We start from the raw sequence: 24,747 nt of genomic DNA on the forward strand, positions 1-24,747 counted from the left end.
AACTCAGGCAGTTTCTAACCCCAGAGCCTTCCTGCTTATTCTTTATTCTCAGCTGCTTGCCCCATGAATATACTCATATTTTCCATAGTTACAGCTAGTGTGTGTAAACAACTGCGTGTTGTTTTTCTGTCTAGCATCACTTCAAATACACACATGTATCCACAGAATCTATACAATCCAGCATGTGAAATAACAACACAGCATTCTGGCATGTTCATACGCCAGATAGTCTCATTAGATGTTTCATCCTTCTGCTTTCGTAATTTTTTTTGTTTGTTTTGGTTTTTATCATTAGCCCTGTACAGGGCTTAGAGGTCAGCACTTGGGTAATGAATGGAGTCAGACAGACCTGGCTTGAACGTCAGGTCACTTCCTGTTAGCTGTGTGACCTCGGGCAGGCTGCTTAACCTCACTGTGTCTGTTTCCTCAGTTCTGTTGTGGATACAACAGTCGCTCTCACACATGGACTTGTTGTGTATGGTCCTTACATCATGAGCTTAGCATAATTCCAGATCCACAGGAAACATTCAATAAATGTCAGATACTTATGAAAAATGAACAATTAGGCCCTCAAGACAAAAATTTTGCTTTCCTTGGGGTCTTTCATTGGGGATTACTGGATAGAAAAGGACAAAAAGGTTTCGAGTGCATTGCATATTATCAGAATGTTGGTCAGAAAACAAACAAACAATCATACCATTCTCTTTTTACAAAGTGTCACCAGCAAGGCATGCAGCCTTATGGCTCCGACACTGGCTTCAGTCATTTGGGTTTTTAACACCTTAAAAAATACATAATGATTCTATAGCATTTCATTTGCTTTCAAATTGCCAGAGAGACTGTGTGTTTTTATATAAGATGATCTACTCTCTGCATTTTTTTATGCATAAGCCCTTCATCTCTTTTGAACATTTTATGTTTATTTCTGAAAAAAGTGCAAGAAGCTTTATCAATAATGCTTATTACATCCCTTCTCCACAGTCCAGTGCTTTTTTTTAATGTTTATTTGATTTCATTTTAAGGCATAAAAGTTTGAAAAAATCGTTTAATCTATCTCTCATCACCAGTGATAGCTTTCATTGCTTTAACAGCTGAAGAGCTGCTTTAACAGCTATATAAGAGCTTAACATAGATAGCCCCATATTTATTGTGATAAATACATAACTCTATCTTCTTCGGGTTATTTTATGTAAGTTGCAAGACAGTGGTCACAGTTACCTCTTTTTAAATATTGTTATCTACCCAAACCAACATTTGTTAAATGCTTACTTATTTCCTATTGTATTATTTCTGCTTTGTCATATACTAGGGTTCCTATAATGGAATGAATAATAGTCTATTGATCAAATTTTCTGCTTCTTAATCTAATATAACTTAGATAACTGTGGCTCTGTAACATACAAAGGCATTACTTTTCTTTTAACACACTGACTATACTAAGGGAAAAAGCAACCCAAGAAGCTCGGAGAACTCTGTGTAGACCAGTAACCAATAGCCTGGAATCTAGACAATCAGCTTAATGTTACTTGACTTACTGGGTTTCTTCAGAAAATACCCAAGTATTACTTTTTAAAAGGTTATTCTGTCTGGGTTCCTCTCTTTAAGTCCTCTTCTATTTAGGCTGAATTTTAAACATATTTATAAATTTCACTGCCATGATTCAGATGTTATGGGTAATAATGAATGCTTCGTACAGCGCTGCTGAAGTGATCACACTGAGGGCTGGTCTGAGAAAAAGAGGCTCAGCTTTCATTTAACGGGTGAACCCAACTGCTGAAAGAACGGCTCAAGCTGTGTAATTTAATGAGTATAATGAGATGGTTGGAGCCTGACAATTTCATTTTAAGTAGCCTATTCCACTCTGAAAGATAAATCCTCTTTAAAATTCTAATATTAAACGCCAAGCTTTCTTAACTTTTCTCATAAGCTGAGTCCAAATGGTACATTCAATGTGACATTTATAGGAGGTAATATTATATTTTTATACCGATACCAACTGGAACATGATTTTTGACTCAGACTAAATTTTGTTTAAAAACATTAGTCTTCAATGGCCACTTTCCAGTGGAAAACTTTGAAAATGAGGGCAATTTAAATTAAAAGGAGAGAATGGGCTAGTTGGGAACAATTTTAAAATATCACTTCGTATATAACATGATGAGGATCAATTTCAGGCTTTCTCCTTGTACCCTTACCCTCACTTTTTATTCTTAAAGCAATTTCTAATTAAGGCTACCAACTGTGACTACTCATCTATTGGTCTACTTACAGTTAATTTTAAAATCTCACTTTCAGCATTAATAGACATTTTATCTTAAAAATTACTAAGAGGTACATAATATATCTGACGATATCAATTTTTTTAAAACGAGTTGATTTTTAAAATTAAAACGACGTCTAAAAATAGCAGTGTATCAATGACAGCACATGGACCAAATCCATCTACAATATGTTTTTATAAATAAAGTTTTTTTTTTTTTTTTTTATAAATAAAGTTTTACTGAAACACAACCATGACCCTTTGTTTACATACTACCTGTAGTCACTTTGGTGTTATAATGGTGATGTTGAATGGTTGAGATGCAGACCATGGGGCCCACAGAGCAGAACACAATTATCGTCTGGCCCCATATAGAAAAAGCATGCTGACCCTCAGTCTAAAGACAGCACATTGAAACTACCCTTTCTGACTGAAGATCGTGACAATACAACCACAAACCTGAAAATAACTTTAATACCCTGGACATACACGAAAATTCAAATATCTGGTTGTCTCATAGGTTTATTTCATACTTCGTGATATATCTGCATAAAAACCTGTTGTCTCCCTTCATTTTTTTAAAAAATCTACAAAGCTTCCTCAGCTTAGTAGTACCACTGATACAAATGTTTCCAAATTAGGAAATGGGAATATCAAAGTTATATGAAAATGATGGCCAAATTCTAAATGTAAATACATGCAAAAATTAGGCAAAGGAGCATCCCTACTGGTCAGTAGAGTCAAAGTAGGGAGATGAGATTCTGACAGGTAATGTTAGGGAAAAAAAAGAGAAGAAACTACTCCAAGTGTTATACATTCTCACCATGTATAACAGAAGGACATAGATAGCACATGTTAGATGTCAGTACTGGCAATATTTATTGTATAACCCCAGTGTACATGGCACCATACTGCCTATGCTGCAAAAAGAGAAAAACAAGGCCCTAGTTTCCATTGCTTCTCTAGAACCAAAAATGGTCACCACTATTGTATAATACATGCATTTTTTTTTAATATTATGAATTTAAGCAGCTCAAAAAACTAAGGACTATTAAAACATATTCAAGAAATTCCAAAAGATGTTGCAGTTATAGCCAATGAGTTCAATACAATTTTAAAGTTCTTCTTTAGTTTGTACTATTTAATGGCTAACTTCAAAGGAATCCTATCTTACCTTCTCATCAGTCTCAGAACTCCTGGCATATCTGTATGAATAAGCTAGAGATTTCAGAAAATCCACATCATGTGAACATAGAAGCTAGTGGCAACCATATCAAGGCAAAAGCTTTCAAAAGAGTGTTGGTCAAATGATACATCCAGAGCAAGGGGATTCTCACTTGATCAGCAATCAGGCTAAACCATCTTGACTTCTATAGTAACTGGATGGTAAAAATGAAATGCTGAAACTTCTAGTCATCTATTTACACTCCTATAGGCTTAGGAGGAAGTGAGCACCAAAGAAATGGAAGCAAGAAAAGCAATGGGCTCCCCTCTATCAGTTTACAGAGCAGCCAAAGTTCTGGCTGTAGTGCTTCAAGTTGTCAGTGTAATTCACCAATGGATAAATATGAAAATTAGCACTACTGCTAATTCACCTGAGCTAGCTTGAGTTCCATCTGTTGGTTAGCTGTAAAAGTCAAGTGAAGTAAAGTGAAAGTCACTTAGTCGTGTCTGATTCTTTGCGACCCCATGAACTATATGGACTATACAGTCCATGGAATTCTCCAGGCCAAAATACTGGAGTGGGTAGCCTTTCCTTCTCCAGAGGATCTTCCCAACCCAGGGATCGAACCCAGGTCTCCCACATTGCAGGCGGATTCTTTAACAGCTGAGTCACAAGGGAAGCCCCATAAAAGTAAAGAAGCATGGCAAATAAAATTACCTGATGAGGATTTGGTATTAGTCGGCCTTTTCCAGCAGATGCAGTTTATAACTCCAGTGCTATCATCCACTGCAAGAGAAGCGTCAAAGAGTAAACAGAGATGTGGGCCATCACTAGTAAATTAGCACACTGCCATTGCATTCAGCCAAACTGAAAGATGACATTTTTCAATAGCTTGGTTAGGCAAATCCCTGATCAAACTTTTCCCCCCACCCTTAGAAATAACTGCTTACCACACCCCAGTGGGAACTGATTCTCTGGAATGTCAATGTAATACAGGAGCCCAGCAGAATGTAGTCAACGTTTCTCTTGCCCTATCTCAAGGGTATTAACTTCTGCCCAGGTCTTATCACTGCAGGGGATGTAAGGAAAGCTAAGCATATCACAGAGAGCAATGTTTTACTTTCATGATACAACATAATTATATCTTGGTCACACAAACAGTACTGGTCTGGCTTATTTTACCCACAGTGCAAAAGAAAAATAAAAGAATTTCCACTGTACTTGGATTTACAACTGCAGAGAAATTTAGAGATGTTTGATCAGGAATGCTAAGTGTTTCTCTTTGCCTAATTTCTTACAATCTCAGAACAGAGACTGACCAACAAGGGGTCAGTGGGCTTAATGATTTTTTAAAAAAACCAACAGCTAGACTGTTAGAAAAGCACACTATGTAATACAGAAGAAATAGATGGCATAATCTTTTTATTGCTGGTTTAAATCTGTGTTGAAAGCAGAATCTGAGAAGACTTCTTAAACTAAAATAAATTCTAGATGGATTTTATTTTATTAAATATAATACAGGTAAACTTCAGAAGATGAGAAGAAAATATGGGTGAATACTTTCAACCCTGGACTTAAGAGTTGCTGGGGGGAAGACTTCCTTAAGCAGACCTGAAAATCAGAATTCATTCCAAAAAATCTGATATATTTGAATAACTAAAAACTAATACTGTATAGCAATTTTACAAATGATGGGGTTAATATCTTAATATATAAAGAACTCACACAAACTAATAAGGAAAAGATCAAGACTATAAGAGAAAAGGTAGCAAAGAAAAAAATATGCCATTCGTGAAAGGTATAAAAGTGACCAACAGACATATGTCAGTATGCTAAATCACTAGTTACCAGAAAAAAAAGAAGCAAATTTAAATAATTTCTCAACTACTAGAATGACAAATATTAAAAATACTGATACCCTCACATGCTGTTAGTGGGAATGTAAATTCACACCAAATTTCTAAAGATTTTAAGTTTGGAATTGTGTATCAAATTTTGAAATGTTTATATTCTCTGACTTAGTATTTACTTCTGTAATTTATGATGATGAGAAGAACAGAACAAATATACACAGATACCTAGATCTTGTATAAAGCTATTCATTGTAGGATACTTTACAGTACTGGAAGTTGGAAAAAACCTAAATGTTTATAAATATGTAACTGGTTAAATGGCTACAGTCCATAAGGTCGCAAAGAGTTGGACAGGACTGAGCACACACGTAACAGGTTAAATAAATTACAAAGGCATGATGTATGAGAATACAAAGTTATAATGAAGATCTACAGTCACTGCGGGATTCACTTGTGGCTCAGCTGGTAAAGAATCTGCCTGCAATGCGAGAGACCTGGGTTTGATCCCTGGGTTGGGAAGATCCCCTGGAGAAGGAAAGGCTACCCACTCCAGTATTCTGGCCTGGAGAATTCCATGGACTGTATAGTCCATGGGATCGCAAACAGTCGGACCCGACTGAGCGACTTTCAGTTTCACAGTCACTGCTGTTAAAAGTTATCTCATTGTAAAATAGAAATGATATATATAGACATATATATCTTACATGTAATCTAATTTGTATAAAATATTAAAATATTAGTCTGTTTTGATAGAAATGATCTTAAGACATTAAAATACTTAAAGAAGTTTCTTTTGGAGTATATAGAAGGAACCCCAAAGTCAATGTATACATTGACTATAAGCTTAATTTCAGGAATATTAAAACGAGAAAGAAATATTCATAATAGCAATGAGGAAAGAAGGTATATCTATGTTTCTTCATATTGTGCTCAGTCATGTCTGACTCTTTGTGGCCCCATGGATTGTAGCCTGCCAGGCTCCTCTGTCCATGGAATTTTCCAGGCAAGAGTACTGGAATGGGTTGCCACTTCCTACTCCAGGGGATTAAACCCTAGAGTCTCTCATGTCTCCTTCATTGGCAGATAGATTCTTCACCACTAGTGCCACCTGGGAAGCCCCATTTCTTCATATTAGGAACATGTTAAAAATATAGGAAGGATGTTCACCCAAACACTGACACTGTTTTTGTCTGATTTATAGATTTTCACAGGATTTTATGAAAATGTACTAAAATGTTCTCTGGCTTTAAATTTTATCTTATAATGAGTATCATTTTAAGAAGCAAAAAAAAAATATTAATAAGGATGTTTTGAGTTAAAAAAAATAATGTATGAAGACTTTTAGGCAACACTACTTTTCTGGCCAGTTTAAAATCTTGATTTATCATGTTAAGTAAAAAAAATACTAGCACACGAACATTTGTCCTAGAAAACGTGAGGTCATTCTGGTCTTAACTCTAGTCTCCCAGGATTCCAGGTCTGAGCTGGAGTTGCTGCCAGGAGCTCTGTGTTCTCAGGACCCCCCCTCTAAACTCTGACTTCCTGGGGTGTAACCTCTCCTGGCAGACCCTGTCCTGACGCCCTGAGGTCTGGCTGCTGAAAGGCCCTAGAAGGGGAGGGTCCCTGCAGTGCTGGGCAGTCCTCCCACACTGGGCGGCATGACCTGGGCTGCTGACTTTTTGTTTCAGCCATGGGACGAAATCAGGCTAAGCAGGAAGCAAATCTAGCATATAGGAGTGGGGTGAGTCAAGAGGAACAAACAGGACCTGGGACAGCAGGAGTGGCCGCCTGGCAGGTGGCCCGGGAGCCAAGCTAGGCCTAAGAGGGCCAGGGAGCGTGCAGCTCTCTCTTGAGCAGGCCTCATGAGAATTAAAGTCATAAAAGTGTTTCCACTCTCAACCTTCAAATGCTTTTCATGTCCCCACAAACCACAGATGTGTCACGCTCTCATGATATCCAGTCTAAGAGAAATGGTTATTGGGGAAGAGGCAGCCAAAACACCTTCATCTTTTCATAATGAGAAAAGGGGCTAAGTGAAGCCCTTTTAGGTCAGAGGCATTATATCTGGCCTGGTTCTAGAGCCAGGACTAATGTCCTCAAATAGCCACATTTTGATCTAAAAATCAGAAAATTAAAAACCAGATGCAGGGACTTCACTGGTGGCCCAGTGGTTAGAACTCCACGCTCCCAAGCAGAGGGTCTGGGTTGTTTGATCCCTGGTCAGGAAACTAGATTCCACACGCCATAACTAAAAAAAAGAAAAGAAAAAATCCTGCATGCTGCAAATAAGACCTAAGCCAAATAAATAGAATTAAAAAAAAAAAAGATGCAGGTGATCTTCTGGGGGGAGGGACGTAGGAGAGAGAAAAACCACACTTGAGTTATACAAAGACTACACAGCACACTGGAGTCAGTAAAGAGATTGGATCATCAGTGGAACCTTGAGCAAATAACTGAGCTTTAGTTTTCTCGTCTATAAAATGGCAATAATACTTGTCCTTTCTACTTCAAAAGATTAGGAGAAGAACAACATGAAATTATGCATGTAGGAGTGCTCTGTAAACTGAAAGATACTAGTATTTCATCACTGGTACTTGGAGAGGAAGTACGATAATGTCTTAAAGATAAGGTACTAGCCAGCAGTTGAGAATGCTACAGGAACTTGGTGAATGTTTAGTGTACTGTCTGGAGAAAAAGAGAACCAGTGTCTTTGGTAAAATAAGGCAGAGAAGAGATCCAGGATGGGGATGTATGACAAGATGATCTATTTTAGAGTTTAAAAAAATATATGTAGGTTGGGAAAAAGCAGACAGTGTGAGAAATCTCCCCCTCACATGTCATTTTATAAGCACAAGACAATCATCCCCAGGAAAATGAATATATGTTGAAGAAACTGTATCTGTAAATTATCAACCACACACAGACAGTCAATGGGATGTTCTTGGTCACCTAGTTCAACTACCTTCTATTTTTCCCCCAAGTAGAACAAGAATGCAAGTCCAAGTCAGTACAACAAAAAGTGACAAAGTGAATTACAGCAAAGGTTTGGAATTCAAAACTAAGCTTCCCACAAAACATTTAGCTTGGCCTCTTAACTGTGAGAATTTTAGTCAATATACTAAAATGATTACATTAAATTCAATGAAAAACAAAAAATCAAGACCCGTGACACTAAAATCATATTCTAACAATTTGCTGGTGTTCAAACTATATAGAAACCCTTTATTTAGTTTCTGTCATCATAAGGGAAGGGAAGTTTTCTGATAACCCAAAGGTGTAAATATTCTTTACCAAAATGTTTTTTTTAAAAACTGTTTTGGATAAATCTATAAATTATTTTTCATCTCTCCCCATCTTCTTTAAGTCTACTTTAATGTTAGTCTGGCCTTCTCACTTTAAAGGTTATCAATATAAACATATACTACCATCCTCTGCTATTTACAGCTATGCCCTAGGTATCAGGTGTCTGTCCCTGATCGACCAGTGACCCTGGACTGCATTTTAATTCTGCTGTCTCCCAGCTCCCTAACAAGTGTCACCCGACAGTATCCATCAGGATCATTCCTACCTGTTGCCTCATTTGACATTTAGTCTATGTTGGTGGCTGCAAATGGTTCCCATTAGAGACCAAGTACACAGAGTGTGTGAGAGTCCTCCGCTGCTCTGAAAGGCTGGGGTTTCTTTAGATTCAATGTCTAGCTAAGTGCAGTCCTTCCACATAAACTTAATGTCAGACACAATTGTTCTTACCTCCATAACTGTAGAATGCATCTTTTTCTCTCACTCCAATTACAGTTCCCAAGATATCCACCTGTTTTATTGGATGCCCATTGTAAAAAAATACACCTGAAATTAAAGGGAAGAAAAAGGCAAAGTCCATATAATGTATGATGACGTTTTCTGCTTTAGTAAATGTTAACTGTGTCAGAAACTCAATGGCACGCTGCTTGCTAAAATTTCAGACCTAAGAACAGGCCTTTGACCATTGCCAAGCCCTAAGAAATGCAGATGTCTTTTCCTCAAGGGTTATAAGTGAAAGTTTGGTTTTAAAGAGGCTTGAGCGAGTATAGAAAAGAGAAAACCAACACTGCCAAGAGAAAACCAACACTGCCCAACTAGATCTGGTTAATCTCTTCACTTGTGACAATGAAATGCACCTCCCTGTAGAACTCTCATCAGGGGCATAAAGACAGCCCTGACACAGTACTTATATTTTGAGGGACTGGAAAAGGAAAGAGAGAGGAAACCACGAGAAAAGCTTCTTTGGCTTTTATAAGAAACCAGTCATCATTTCTACGAATTAGCAGTAGTTTTTTTTTTTTTTTTAAGAAAAAGAGAAGATAATTAGGTTACAAAACATGACCCTTTGGGGCCAGCAGATTACAACTCAAAAACCTCTTTTTAAAATTCTACTTCCAAAGCTTAGGCAACAGACAGACGCCAGCAGGCAGGTTGCCCCAGAGGAGAAACCTGAGAGGGAGAACCCCGCCCACCAACACCCAGAGGCCTTCTCTGGACTCAGTGGCAGAGACGGAACAGAGAGGGGGAATCCTGGCTCTGGTGAGTCACCCATTCCCACCTGAGGCCCCAGTGCTGTCCCACCTCCTGGGGAACCCCCAACATCCTTACCTGAACTGCCTATTTGAACTTAAGCTACCTGCACTGGCTTCCTATCACCTGCAGCTAAAGAGTCTGCACTAAAATCTTCCCCAGGCTTTTTTTTTTTCTTCTCCCTATGATGACTGAATTCTTTGCTTTGAGAAAGAGGCTATAAACTTAATGGTGACTTCCTTTTCAAATACATACACGAACTGTAAACAAAGACTCAGTTATCACTTCAGCATTTGGCCTCCCTCCCCCTCTCTGGTTCTTGCCAAGACTGCTCAGAGCCTGTCTTCTGCACATCCCCTGGGGGCCCTGCACTGAACCCTGAAGCCCTTCAGAACCCCCCAGAATGACTTCGCTGATGGTTCTGTTTCCCACGTGGATACAGGGGCTGGGAACCTGTCACCCATGGTTGAGTCCCCGGGTGGGGGATGGATAAGGAGACTCCGAGCCTCAGTCAGCCTGAGATTTTAGGAGAGGGAGACATGGTTTGAAGGTGTCAAATTTAGCTGAAAGAAGGGCCATCTCCCTAGCAGAGGCAGACTTCTAAAGAAGACTTAGCAGATCGGAGAGACTGTGCAGAGGGCAACCTGGGGGGCCAAGAACTGAAGTGGCAGGGCCACATGGGCTAAGGAGCCTGGGTCCCTGCGTTACTCCTGGAAGAGTCGCTTCCCTCTAGGAACACGTGGATTGAACAGGGTTGAACTGACTCCATGGAAAATCCATGAAATCTCCAGAGTAGGGCAGGGCAGTTCTTGAATGACTTCTGAGTTCTTACCATTGAAATCCAGTGATGAGCTGTGGGGAGGCCCTTAGTCCCCCGGGCCTGCCTGCCTGCCCTGACCAGACACAGAGGAGAGAGTGCGCCTTCAGAGGGGGCCGGGTCCCACAGGACCTCTGCTGGCAGGCTCAGGCTTCCGGTGGCAGAAGGGAAGTTTAAATGAGGGGCTGGGGCATGGCAGCCTCTGCACCACCACCGCGCCAGGACTCACTCACACGCAGACAGGGGCAATGATGGCGGACTTTGCTTTCATCCAGCTTTGCTGCAGGGCCGGATGGGGGTGATGGTGACCCGAGTTCCAGACGGGTCTCTGCCTGTGGTCAGCCCTTTCTGCTTCCCCAAATGCCCTGGACTTTCTATTTGAGTACTGAGCAGAGCTAACTTAGGGAGAACTCTCTCCTAGAACCTGACTGGCCTCTCCTTCCCCCAACCTAACTGAAGGTCGGTCCGGTTGTCAGGCTTTAGAAACAGCGTGCTGCTGGTGCCATCAGAGACGCAACAGCCCACCGGGCTCTGTGTGGTTGGCTGTGGCTCCTAGGACACCAGCAGTCAAGGGCAGAGCCACGGAGCCTTGTGGATCCCTGGAGGGCCTGCTGCCTGCCCCTGAAAGGTCTTTCCAGCTAGCCTTGAAGCCACGAAAGCTTGAAACAAGCCCCAGGACTCTTTGGGTCTTCCTGGGATACCCTGCTTTGGTGGTTTTTATAACGAAGAGTGGATATATTTTAAGAAGGGGAAAAGCGCCAGCCAAAAGGTGCTCCACCTGGGCTGAACTACATGGAAAAGGCACGTACATGGAGAATACACCTCTGCATGGGGCAACACTTAAAAAAAATCTGAACAGGTCTCCACTTGAGGACACAGTAGGCTTTCTTGAAAATAGACAGAAAAGAGAGCCCCCTAAACTTTCATCACATAGACTCTCAATGCTTGTCTTCAAGGCCAGAGTCACTCAAAGATGCATAATAACAAGGAAAAACATAAAAGCAAGATAGAACAGTGAAGGAGCCATATAGCAGAAAATAACAGATGGTTTGAGTAAAATCACGCAGAGAAAACTGTTTGAAGAGGAAATACACTGCTTGGAAGTAGAGAAGGAAGTTCCCCCAGTGTATAGAAACTCAGATGATACACTTCAGAAGCACAACCTCCAGAAGGAGGAGGAGGACATGGAAAAAGCAATGGAGAGAACCACTTCCTTCTCTCAACACCAAGTCTCTTCTGTGAGAAAAGGAAGTTGGATGGCAGCTCTATGAACCGAGAGAAAGCCTGAGGAGCAAAGAAAAGAAAATCACCAAAAAAAAAAAAAAAAAAGAAAATCACCACAACAGATACTAGCTGACAATGAGTTTAACCTGCAGCCTTTGCAAAATGGTCCTTTCACTCCTGCTCCTGCTGCCTTTGCTCCACATGCGGCTCCCAGAGCCCCAATCACCTCAGGGGATCCATTGCCTGGATCTTCAGGTCCCCAGGAAGGAGGACAGTCATGCTGGGAGGGCTCAGGGACCCAGGGTCACAGGCAGCTTTGATTCAGCTTTCACAGCAGTGACCTGAACAGCCACACCCACTGCGAGACATCGGCCTTTACTCTCTTTTTTAAAAGCAACTTCGATTTATTTTTTGGTCTTGTTGTCGGTGTTCAGTCACTCAATAGTGTCTGGTTCTTTGAGACCCCCATGGACTGCTGCACCCCAGGCTTCACCAACTCCCAGAGTTAACTCACGTCCACTGAGTTGATCTAACTGCTGTTATTTAATTGATGCTACAAATACTCTTACTGAAGTCTGACAGCATTAAAATGCCTAAGACAGTATTTTTTTAAAAATACATTATTCATTCAATATAATTCTTATAAATACATTATATCCATGTCATTGGGTCCTCTACAATTAGATAATATAAGCATCGTATTTTGATTCAAATAAAAGATTCTCTATTATTTTATCCCATCAGTAAAGCTTGATATGGATAAAGAAATTCAGAATAATAAAGACCATTTCTGTATGCTATGAGCTGTAACAAACCAAATCAAGCCAAACCAAAACCCCAAACCTAAACAGCACCACCACCACAGTCAAACTTCATGACATCCTATTAGTTTAACCCTAAATTCATAGGTTAATTTAGGGGAGCTGGCAATTGGCAACCATTTTGCAAGACAATTCTGATGCTGACTAGCCAGAGTAAGGTTGAACTTCACAGGTTAAGGGCAGTCTCCCATAAGAGACTCTCACTTCAGGCACCAGCCCCAAGTTTGAGGCTCCTCAGGCCATGCACACTTCTGACCAACTGGCTACAAACACCCTCCATGGCAAACTCAGGTCTGATACTTTAACAGAATGACACACAGGACTCGGGAAGGTGCTATACTTAAGATAGTTTTATAATGAAGGGGACAAACGGGACTAGCCAAAGGAAGAGATACATTGGACAAGGTCTGGGAGAGTCTAAGCGTAAAACTGCCAGATCCTCAGGACACATCACCTTCACACACTGATGTGTGATTACCAACCAGGAAAGCTCACCCAAGCCAATGTCCACAGTTTTAATGAGGATTTCATTACACAAGAGAGACTGACTGAATCATTGCCCACTTGACAACTCAATCTCCAGTCCCCCTCCCCTCCCACAGGGTTGGATTGATGTCACCTGGCTCAAAACCAACCCTCTTAATCACATGGTTGGTTTTTCAGGCCTTGAAGGCCCCCACCCTGAAACTACCTAGGGGCCTAGCAAGAGGTACCTCATTAGCATAAACTCAGACGTGGTTCAAGGAGTCCACCGTGAATAACAAAAACACTATCATTTTAGAAATCCAAAGATCTTCCAGAAGCCTCCCACAAAGGCCACCCAAATTCTTCATTATACATTTTTTTTTTTTTAAGTCATTTTTTGGTTAACTTTTGTTATTTTAAGATACTCTTTGCTGTTTAAGCATTTCTAAATTTTATGTGGTCAAAATAAAAGTTTTTTTCTTTATGAAAACCAAACCAAACACAACAACAGCAAAACAACACAAAACTAAAACCTAGACTGGTAGTTACTTCCCACCCTTCAGGATGCTATAGTCTAAAGAAGATCACTCTGTGAAATTACAGTTAATGACTTTTTCAACCACGAAGTTTTGAAACCAAGCAGGGCCCTGCAGGGGCCCTCTTGGGTACAAAAGCATTTCTGTGTCTTTTTTTTTTTTCGTAGAAAAAAAGGTTTCAGCCTCTTAGACTTTTCCCGAGTTCCGAGTTAAAAAGGGGCAGATTCAAGCAGTTACTAATTAGGGGAGTGGGGGATGCAGAAGCAAAGTCCAAGCAGTCAAGAAACAATATTGTCGCAAACAAAACAGACTCCCAGTTTCCCCTTAAGGGCTATACCTAACAACCAGATTCACACCTTTGAGTTCTTCTGCAGGCACTAAGAACCCCCACCCAGGAGGATGGTAACTTCAAGCTGAGACCCCAGACTGGTCAGAACCAGGAGACTGATGATTGTGATTTGGGTAATAGCCTGTTACATGACCACCAACCAATCAGAAGAAAGTCATTCACCCCGTAGCCCTCATCCCAAATGTTGCTTTTAAAAACTCTTCCCTGAAAACCATGAAGGGAGTTCAGGTTTTCTGAGCCTGAGATGCCTGTTCTCCTTGCTTGGCCCTTCCAATACACCTTTCTCTGCTCCAAACGCCAACATTTTGGTTTCTTTGGTCTTGCTGTGCACCAGCACACAAACCCGGGTTTGGCAACAGTTTCGTTTTAAAAATGACATCTGAAACATTACCACCAGTGACATAACAAAGATCACTGGGAGCAGTTTTCCATGATGTCTTAATACATTATAAAGTCCTTCACCCACAGTAAGAGTTTAGCCCCTGTCACGTCCCTGATACTTCCTTGAGCACCTACTGAAGATCTTTAAGCAAGACTGACATTTGGTGTGAACTAATCTCTTCCCAAGGAGATATGTTATGAAGAATACCAGACTGGTCTGAGAAACAGACAACAGAGAGGGAGGATGGCTGCCTTCCAAGGAAAAAACCAGATCATTTCCAACAATACTTAGAAAATAAAGGTGTGGTGAAAAAATCTGTACAAAAGGCTTTAGTATAAGGTCATCCAAACATATTGGTACTGAGCATGGGAAACACACAAAACATGGTCTCATTAAAATTGTACATACTTGAGATTCTTAACTACTTCTGACTCATAGCTTGCTATTCATTCAAAATAGCAAAGAGAGTTTAATCAAACTTCTCATATAGCATAATAAACATGTGAAGATTCATCCATAGCTATGTGAATTACTTATTATCCTAAACTGTATTTGCTGTACTTGGAAGTATGAAGATCCTATCTTTAGTGACCACCACTCTGATTTTAAAAATGATTTCTTTAACTTTATAATGCTTTGTTGCTCCAATTACTACGACTCGAGAGCCCATTAGAGGCCAGGCACTGTTTAAGAGCTGGGATTACATAGATGAACAAGGCAGATGATGTCTTTCCTCTTGGGGAGTTTATATTATTTTGATTCTGATCTTGATTCTGATCTATTCAAAACAAAACCAAACTCCACAAGAAAATCAGGCACAGCTAATCCTCTCTTTACAATGAAGACTCTTAAGCTTTACAGGTGAGTCACATACCCAGGCCAGTAAGTGGTTAGAAAAAAGAAGCAAGGCCTAAGTTTTCTACCACAAACAGGCCCAGAGAAAAACAACTGAGCATTTTTAAATATGAAAGACCTCAAACCCAAGTAAAAACATTCTTCAGTACAAAGTTACTCCCCCAAACATCTATTTAAAAAAGATTTAGATTGTTTTGAACTTGCACAGAAATCAACTTGTCTGAGGATGCAGGTTAGGTCAGTTTCAAAGCTGCAACTGGAAAGGTTCTTCTAAGCCCTAAGCCCCAAATTTCTGCAGCTTTTGGGGAAGGGAGGGTGGGGTGCAGATGCAGCCCAGAGCAGCCACCTGGGTGACCAGCCACATACCTGGTACCTGGCCAGACTCCTTCAAGTCCAGGATATCCCTGATGTAGAGTTTTGCAAAGGCCAGAAACACAGGATCCAAACCCCAGAAGAGGGAAGGAGTTTCGTCTTCACACTGTCTGGATTTAGACTGCATCTGGAGACTGGGCTGTAGCTTCCAGCCAGCCCTGAAAAGCTCAGCATCTAGAACCGAGATCTAGATGGGAGACAAAAACCAGGACGCAAAGCTGGTAACTTGGGTACTTAAATCGTCACGGCCCCTAAGCTGTTCCCCGGGCCGGCATCCCAAACACTGGGAGGGGTAAACCCAGGGGCCCGGGCCTGTCAAACTGCGCGCCAAGGGCTTGAGGAAGGAGGTGTTCCTCCAGTGAGCGCCCCTGAGTTCCTCAAGGCTTTTTCCTCTGCCCTACGGCAGTGTTTCTCCTTCTCCAAGGTACCCACTTCTAAATGGCTAAACAACAACTTTTCACTTGCGGGACATAAGGCCATATATGCGTACCCCGAAGCCGCTTTAATACGTGGGTTCCAGAGAGGAATGGGCACCCTCGTGGCCAGACACGAGAGGGTGCAGAGTGGGTGGGACCGTTTGTAGCCCGGCCCCTGCACCTTCCGGTCTCGGGGATGAGACTGAGAAAGGGAGGAAAAGGAAACGAGAAACAGACCCTGTCGCGGCCCCTCCCGCAGCACCCGCGCAGTCGGCCCACAGGTCCTCGCAGCGCGCAGGCCCGGCCCTTCCGGCGCTTTGAGGCCGCGGGCGCCCAAAGCCTGGAGGCGGCGCCGCCAACCCCGCCCGGAACAGAAGCACTAGGCCGAAATCACCTCCGGTGCTCCCAGATAAGGAGTGGGGGGTTGGGCCCGACACCTTCCCGCGCGCGGGACCTACCACTGTGTCCCCGCCCAGGCCCTTCCTTCTTGCCCCCCGCGGCTCCGCCCCTTCCCAACGAGGCCGCGCCCCTCTCTGCCCGTGGCCACGCCCCATTTTGCATCCCGCTGCGGCCTAGCCGGATGCTCCTTTCCAGGTGGTGGCCGGCCTTGGCAAGGGCTACGCGGGTCCATTGCTTCTTGCAGCGACTTTCTTGAGCCTCCGCGGAAGCGCAGAACCCAAATCTCCGAGGCCTGGAAGCCGGCCCTAAAACTCCTGCTGCCCAATGCTCGCTTCGGCAGCACATATACTAAAATTGGAACGATACAGAGAAGATTAGCATGGCCCCTGCGCAAGGATGACACGCAAATTCGTGAAGCGTTCCATATTTAAAAAAAAAAAAATAATAAGAAAAAAAAAAAACTCCTGCTGCCCAATCCCCGCCTTCTTAAGTCCGCCTTTCATCCCGACTCCGTTAGTGGTGGGACCCTGACCCACGACCTCCAAGAGGTTCGGACTGGGTCAGACTTTTTTGTTTCCTTCCCTGATATGTTAAATGAACAAATATAGCAATACCAAAAGCAGGGTTACATTGTGGTATTTTAAATATTTATTTACACTTGATAAATGATTTACTAACACACCCACTCTTTGATACTGTACGTCTCACTTTAGATAATGTTGGTACCTAAACTTGAGCTCTTGAGTGAATGTGAGGCCTTGGCTCTGCCCGAGACTAGCCTTCTTTGCAAGACCATGACAAATTTTGTCTCCTTTCCTCTTATTCTGTGTGTATTCCAGAATGTTGTGTGTTTAAGACTTTTGAAAACTGGCATTTTGGTAAATTATGGCCATCTTGATGGTGCCTGTCCCCTGTAACCCCATTTAAAAGTGAGAAAAGATAGCCATGTTACTCTCATAAATAAATAAGCCGCATCATGACATTACTTGAGATGGCAGGAGTTCTTCCTAACTTACAGGAACTCTCTAAAATGGCAGAAGGGGTACAGGTCATGCTGGAAGGCCATTCCTACAGGAGATAAATGGTGGCCAAAGAGATAACTGCCATACTATTTAGCAGAAAAGGAACTTAAAGCAGCTGGAACGGAAAATGTGTGTCATTGAAACAACGGCATTTAATTACATCCCTGGCCACTGAAGAAGCTAAAAAACAGAATCCTTGGTAAAGAAGAGCATTGCCCAGACTCCTCTGTGATGAACAGTTGAGTCTGTCAAGATTAAGGTTTAATTAACAGAAGATACTTTTCTAATAGGGGGAGGTTCTCTTCAAGCAAGGACACCTAATATGACACCAGGTAGGATGAGTGCTTCCAGCTGACTTGTAAGGTGGGGAAAGACAGGTTGGGTGACATTTCTGACTGCACACATCTGTCCCAGGGTGGAACTCGAGAAGAAAATCACTATTGGGTGTAGGCAGAGCCCAAGAAGATTTTAGGAATGACTCTTATGACTCTCAAGGGTAGAGTGCTAGAAATGAAGGCCCTTCAGGACTCCAAGCTTATTAATGACCTTGGGGATGGCCACATCCAGTTGGTAGGTGTGGCTCCACACCCAGGGGCAGACTGCCCCTGAAGTCATCATTTACCATGAAAGGACTCCTTGGAGTTTAAGGATGTTCCTTTTGATCCAAGCTCAAAATGTAGAGTTGGGTATAGAATAGAATGTTCTAAACTGTTGAAGCATCTGGAAGAGTTTGCAAGGATCCTTTTCTCTGCCATCACCATCAGGAGAGATTCCGTGTTCCCAAGTCATGCTTACATGTGCAGAGGGCCTGGAGGACTCTTCAGCTGGGATTCCATAGCACTGCAAAGCAGACATTTTAAAACTCAACTGTCAACACAATGCTAGGAACCCTTCTTATGACTTCTCAGTGTGAAATAACTTGGTTTTGCAAGCATTTCTGACAGACCAGACAATCCTTTCCAGAAATTAAGACTTAAATAAATTCTTCTAGAAAATGAGGGGATTGAACTGCATATCTTCTACCTCAAAGCACAAACCATGTCACCTTAACTGTTTTCTACACCTAACAGGTAGAATAGAGTGTCCTCTTGCTCGTTGACTTAGATTTGAAGTTTATGTTAGTAGATTAACAGTTACAAGTTTGTAATAAAGACAGCTTATCAATACTATTATGTTAGTGTTATAACCCTGGGGGCTGGGGTGGCATTTTTGGCCACTCAGCCTACTTTAAATACTCTCTGTGCTATGGGGAAGCACTAGAAATTTTTATTTCACTGGAGCAAAAAGAGTAATATATTAAATAAAACAAGAGGCTAAATTGTGTGGCCTGAATAATAACTACTATGTGGGTTACAGGAGGAAAACTGGAAGGGAAGAGAAGGGGGCTCTTCACGTAAGATAATGTATGTAACCACTGGAACAAAGTAAGCACTCAAAGTGTGTCCGGCTGTGATAGTGAATGATAATAACAGCTTATAAGCTGTTATCATCATTCACTATACAGGGGGGATTTAAGCTGGATTTTGAGACTGTGGAAGAACGATTCATTCATTCATGAAACATATTTGTCAAGCACTGTACTGGACACTGGTGGGTAAAAAGGAGATAAGACAGATTGAGTACAGCCTTCAGGGAGTTTCCATTCTGTTGGAGGGAAAGGGGAAAGACAGTAGACAAATAAATGAATAAAATAAGTACAGATTGGTCTTAGTGATTTGAAGGAAATTAGAAGTATTTTATGACCACTTATAATAGGGTGTGGGATCTGCTTTATATAGATCTGCTTTGATTGGATGAGAGGAGACCTGAAGGATGAGACACAGTCAGCCAAGAAAAGTGCTAAGAGCATTCCAGGCAGTGGTCAAAGTAAGGGTGAATATCTGGAGGCAGGAAAGGACTTCCCTCCTGGAGGAACAGAAGAGAAGATGGAGAGAATAGTTGCATATGTAATTGGCACACAAGCAGAAGACAGATCCCAGAGGACCTCACATGCCATAAGAGGTTGGAATTTTATTCTCAGTCTCCCTGTATGTAAAAGAGGAATAATATAGTGATGGGCTGGGAGCAGGGCAAAGACAGCAGGATGAGCAAGGCACATCTGCGGGGCAAGCCAACAAGGCAGACTGACCCAGGAGGGCAGCTAGCAGAAATAGGCGGGAAATCAAGATTTTAGAAAGGCTTGAATTAGGTTCTATTTTTCTTCCCTGTAAGCAATAGAGTGCTGTTATCTATTAAAGGAATGATTTAATTTTTTTTTTTAAATTGCAGAGGTACCTGCTGAATCTAACATACTATGGTAAGGAACCCAGAAATATGTAAGAAGACTTCTGTACCCAAGTTACTGAATCTATTTAAAAAATTGTGCCTAGGGATATTTACCAAATGATAATAAAAAGACTAGAGTAAAAAAACACTACTGGCTGTCTTGCTGGGGGCCTCACCTGTACCAGTTCTCCTGCCTCCTCAGCAGTCTTGCTCAGTCCACCACTATGTCACCATCTCCCTCTCTCTGACTTCCCCTGGGCACATCCACAGGCTCGCCTCTGTCTTTTAAGCTTAAGAAAACAGCCTCTCTGAAAATCTCAGCCCTTGAACTACTGTTTTTGTACTCTCTTGCTCTCTGTTCAAAGTTTCTTGAAAGAGTCATACACATTCGCTATCCACACTTCCTCATCTCCAATTTGATATACCCTTGTTTGGCTCACCCTAACTTAACCTTCAGCTAACTCTACTCCAGCACATCACTCCACTGAAACTCCTCTCCTAAAGTTAACAATTATATTCAAATTCTCAAATACAATGGTACTTTCCTTTCCTTATCATTCTTCATCTTTTTTCCTGATTTTCTAGCCTTGGATGATGAGCTGATTATATTCTCTTCCTATGCACCTTGGTTTCCTGGTATCCTTTTGGGTTCCTCTTCTACCTTTCTGTTTCTTCCTTTGCAGTGTCCTCTTCCTCTGTTAATCTCTTATGTGTTGATGTTCCCCAGAGTTCAATCTCCTTTTCTAAAAAACGTATCTATTTTTGATTGTGCTGAGTCTTCATTACTGTGCATGGGCTTTCTCTAGTTTAGGTGAGGGGGTGGCTACTCTTCGTTGTGGTGTGCAGGCTTCCCATTGTGGTTCAGTTCAGTTCAGTTCAGTTCAGTCGCTCAGTCGTGTCCGACTCTTTGTGACCCCATGGACCGCAGCACGCCAAGCCTCCCTGTCCATCACCAACTCCAGGAGTTTACCCAAACTCATGTCCATCGAGTTGGTGATGCCAACCATCTCATCCTCTGTCGTCCCCTTCTCCTCCTGCCTTCAATCTTTCCCAGCATCAGGGTCTTTTCAAATGAGTCAGCTCTTCGCATCAGGTGGCCAAAGTATTGGAGTTTCAACATCAGTCCTTCTAATGAACACTCAGGACTGATCTCCTTTAGGATGGACTGGTTGGATCTCCTTTCAATCCAAGGGACTCTCAAAAAGTCTTTTCCAACACTGCAGTTCAAAAGCATCAATTCTTCAGCGCTCAGCTTTAAAAATCTTTAGAGTCCAACTCTCACATCCATACATGACTATTGGAAAAACCATAGCCTTGACTAGACGGACCTTTCTTGGCAAAGTAATGTATCTGCTTTTTAATATGCTGTCTAGGTTGGTCATAACTTTTCTTCCAAGGAGCAAGCGTCTTTTAATTTCATGGCTGCAGTCACCATCTGCAGTGATTTTGGAGCCCCAAAAAATAAAGTCAGCCAGTGTTTCCACTGTTTCCCCATCTATTTCCCATTGTAGTGGCTTCTCTTATTTGTGGAGCACAGACTCTAGGATGTGTGGGCTTCAGTAGTTGCAGCACATGGGCTCTGGAGCGAGGGCTCAGTTGTGGCACAGGGGCTTTATTTGCCCCTCGGCATGTGGAATCTTCCTGGACCAGAGATCGAACCCATGTCCCCTGCATTGGCAGGCAGATTCTTATCCACTGCACCATCAGGGAAGTTCAAGTACAATTTCCTGTCCACTTCCTTCTCACCCCATGTCCTCTTACTGAGTAGCCTAATCCAAAGCCATGGCTTCAGTGGAACCATTATTCTAGAGACTCTCTCCTCTTCACATCTAACCCAGAACTCTCTCCTCAGCTCCACATCTGAAGTTCCAACTGGATTCTCCTGAGTACCACAGACTAAACCTCTTGCCCCACAGTTCTGTCTCTCTCTTTTCTGTCATGTGAATATTATTACCACCTGCCAACTGTCTAAATCAGAAAACTAGAATGTTTTATGGATATCTCCATCTCTTTCACCCTTAATGCAGTTAGTCACGAAGACCTATCAACTCTGCTTCCTAGATACATCCTCTTAATTTAGTCCCTCCTCCCTGCTCTTGTTGCCACAGCCTCAGTCCAGGCTTTCCATCATTTATTGCCTGGATCACTGCCACCACCTCCCAACTAGTCCTTCTGCCTCTAGCTGGGCCTCCCTCCAATTTACCATCTATGCTCTTGCCAGGATGATCCTTATAAAATGCAATTTAGACAATGTTTCTCCCTTGTCTAAAATCTTTTGATGACTATATGTAGTCTGCAAAATAAAGTTCAAGTTTCTTTGTATTTCATATTCCATTTTTCTTACTGAAGTTCATAGCTAGTTTCTCATGGCCTGGGTACAATCCAACTCTATGGGCTGGGACCCCACCAATCCCTCATAGCTGTCCTACTTTCTAGGTTGGCATCTCCAATGCTGTTCCTCAAGATGTTAATAAAAATCTAGACAAATGAGATTGAGAACGAAAGAAAATAGATTTCAGCTCAGTAATGGGCACTGAGAATGTCCAAAGAAATTGACAGAGTAGGTCAAGTTTGAGCACCAGACTCTATTATTAATAACATCTCAAGGAATTCAATTTGGGAAATGCTACTAAAGGCATCTGGACCAACTGAGAGTTCCTGGAATATGGAACTCTCTTTTCTTTCTCCCCTGTCTGTCTGATGCCATTCACCTATTAACTTTTTGAAATGAACCCTATGTGCTAAAGAGTTCTATATACTAAGCATACAAATGGCAAAAAGGGTCTGAGTAAGCTAAGCACGTAAACCCATGAATACAACATGTTGTAATAAATGCTATGTAACTTCAGAGATTAAGGTGGGGGACCAGAATTAGTGGGATTAGGAAACAGTAACCTTGCTTCCCCCTTTCTCACTTGGGTTACCTCTGACATAGTTGTCAGTTTTCACTTCATGTATTCTGAGTCCTAGTTAAGTGCACATCTATTCATAATTGTTAAATTTTCCTTACTACTCTTTTATCATTATGAAATGTCCCTCTTAGTCTCGAGTAAAATTTCTCGAGAAATATTGTCTAATAGCAATATAATCACTTCTGTTCTCAAATGGTTACTGTTAATGGGATATCTTTCTCCATCCTTTCACTTCCCATCTATTTGTGTCTTTAAATAGGTGTGTCTTCTGTAGACAGTATAGTTGGATTTTGCCTTTTTATCCAGTCTGACAATCTCTTCATTTTGATTTGGGTGTTTAGACATTTCATATGTAATGTAATTATTGATATGGTCAGATTTATAGTCATCATTTATCTATTTGTTTTCTATATCTCAACTCACTTCTTCATTCTTCTGCTCTGTCTTGACTGGCTTCTTTTGTGTTAAATATTTTCATTGTAACATTTAAATTATTCTGTTAATTTTCAAAAATAATTTAGTTTTTGAGGGATTATAATTTACATCTTAATTTATCACAATCTACTTCAGATTAATACTAATTAAATTCTAGAAATGTGTAGAAACTTTGCCTCAATATACCTCTATTCCCTTCTCTGCTTTTGTGCTATTATTGTCATGTAGGTTACATCTATATATGTTATAAAACCAACAACACAATGTTATAATTATTGCTTTAAATAATTGTATGTCTTTTAAAGAGGGTAAGACATGAGAAATAGATAACTACAGTCTTGTATATTGCCCATATAATTATCATCTCTGGTCATCTTCATTTCTTCCTGGAGGTATGCGTACTTCAAATTGAATGAGCCCCTTCAACTGTGGCAGAGGTACTTTTGGTACCGACAGCCTGCTCTGTCAGGACAGAACATCTCCATTGACCATTGTGGATCCAGGGACAGGGGAGGAAATGGGAGGGGCCACAATGCCACAGACTTCCCTTTTTCTTACCTGAAGTTGAAGCATGAGCATTTTTCAAATAGTTGTGTGCCTTTGATCTATTCTCAGAGTGCTGAAATGGTTGTTTTGGTCCATTCTTTTCTTTTCTTTTCTTTTTTTAGGCCACACCTTGCAGAATGTGGGATCTTAGTTCCCCAACCGGGAATCAAACTCACGCCTCCTGAATTGGGAGCACAGAATCTTAAACACTGGACAGCAGGGAAGTCCTGTATTGGTCATCTTTGTCTAGTTTTCTGATTACATTTTAGAGAGATCATTGCTGACATTCTCAACCAGCTTTTGGTTAATAGTAGATCCATCAGGCAGGATAAGGAAGCCAAGAAATAGGAGTAAAGGAGTGAATCTTAGAACAAGGTCAGAAATTACCTAGTTGGAGAAAGCAGTTACTCACATTGCATCCTACTTTATGTTTGAGAAGATTCATAAGTCAGCAGAAGGCACTGTGCGTACCAGTGCAAACCACTGGAGAACACTCTGGAATGAGAAGAACTGGAATTGGCATTAAGAGGTGCCTGAGGGTGAGATACTGTCTAGGTCCTTACATTTAAAGCAAGTAACTCCTCTTTCCTGCATATGTGGTCTAATTTCACCAAAGGGGATCCAAACCTTAGGAGGATGGCCTCTGGAAAGCTGCAGACAGCATGAGGTAGTGAGCTTGTGTTCATCCTAGAGGGCAGAGAATGACTTCTCATAAGTAAAACTTGTGTCCCAAGAGCCTGGCTTGAGTGCATCAGAAATAATTTTGAATTTTGTATTTTAAAAGTCTGTATCTCAAAGAGAGAAGGACGGTGGCTGCCAGGGACTTGGGGGAGGAGCAAAGAGGGAATTATTAGCCCATGAGTACAGAGTTTCAGACACGACTGAGCACGCACACATGCACAGTTTCAGTTTTGCAAGATGAAAAGAGTTCTGGGGATGGATCGTGGTGATGGTTGCCCAACAACATGAATGTACTTAGTATCACTGAACCATACACGTAAAAATGATTAGGATGGTAAATTTTATGTGTTTGTTACCACAATTTTGAAAATTGGGAAAAAAAGCATATATCTCAGGACAATGCTGGGCATGGCTGTGGTTT

General features: G+C 41.5%; 1 protein-coding gene and 1 non-coding gene across 11 annotated transcripts in view; one reads left to right on the forward strand and one right to left on the reverse strand.

Moving 5' to 3' along the window:
* STN1 (STN1 subunit of CST complex) overlaps positions 1 to 16,583 on the reverse strand; it is a 50,151-nt gene extending 33,568 nt beyond the window's left edge. For 3 of the 10 annotated variants that reach the window (XR_006345382.1, XR_006345381.1, XM_043925999.1), the window contains exons 1-4: positions 16,525 to 16,580; positions 15,645 to 15,837; positions 9,029 to 9,124; positions 4,143 to 4,211 (exon numbers count right to left, since the gene is read on the reverse strand). Coding sequence is in view for 8 of the 10 variants with exons in the window: in XM_043925999.1 (XP_043781934.1) it covers positions 4,143 to 4,211; positions 9,029 to 9,124; positions 15,645 to 15,777 (298 nt within the window). In the remaining 2 variants the exon portion in view is untranslated. Of the gene's footprint in view, positions 1 to 4,142; positions 4,212 to 9,028; positions 9,125 to 15,644; positions 15,838 to 16,524 lie in introns of all 10 variants that reach the window. The other 7 variants (XM_043926000.1, XM_043926001.1, XM_043925997.1 and 4 more) reach the window with 6 other exon arrangements.
* Positions 16,584 to 16,789: 206 nt separating this feature from the next.
* Positions 16,790 to 16,896, forward strand: LOC122709698. The gene has a single exon (XR_006345672.1). It is a non-coding gene; the product is annotated as a U6 spliceosomal RNA (small nuclear RNA).
* Positions 16,897 to 24,747: the final 7,851 nt, after the last annotated feature.

The sequence above is a fragment of the Cervus elaphus genome, chromosome 15 (genome assembly GCF_910594005.1).
Source record: "Cervus elaphus chromosome 15, mCerEla1.1, whole genome shotgun sequence".
Taxonomy (NCBI): domain Eukaryota; kingdom Metazoa; phylum Chordata; class Mammalia; order Artiodactyla; family Cervidae; genus Cervus; species Cervus elaphus.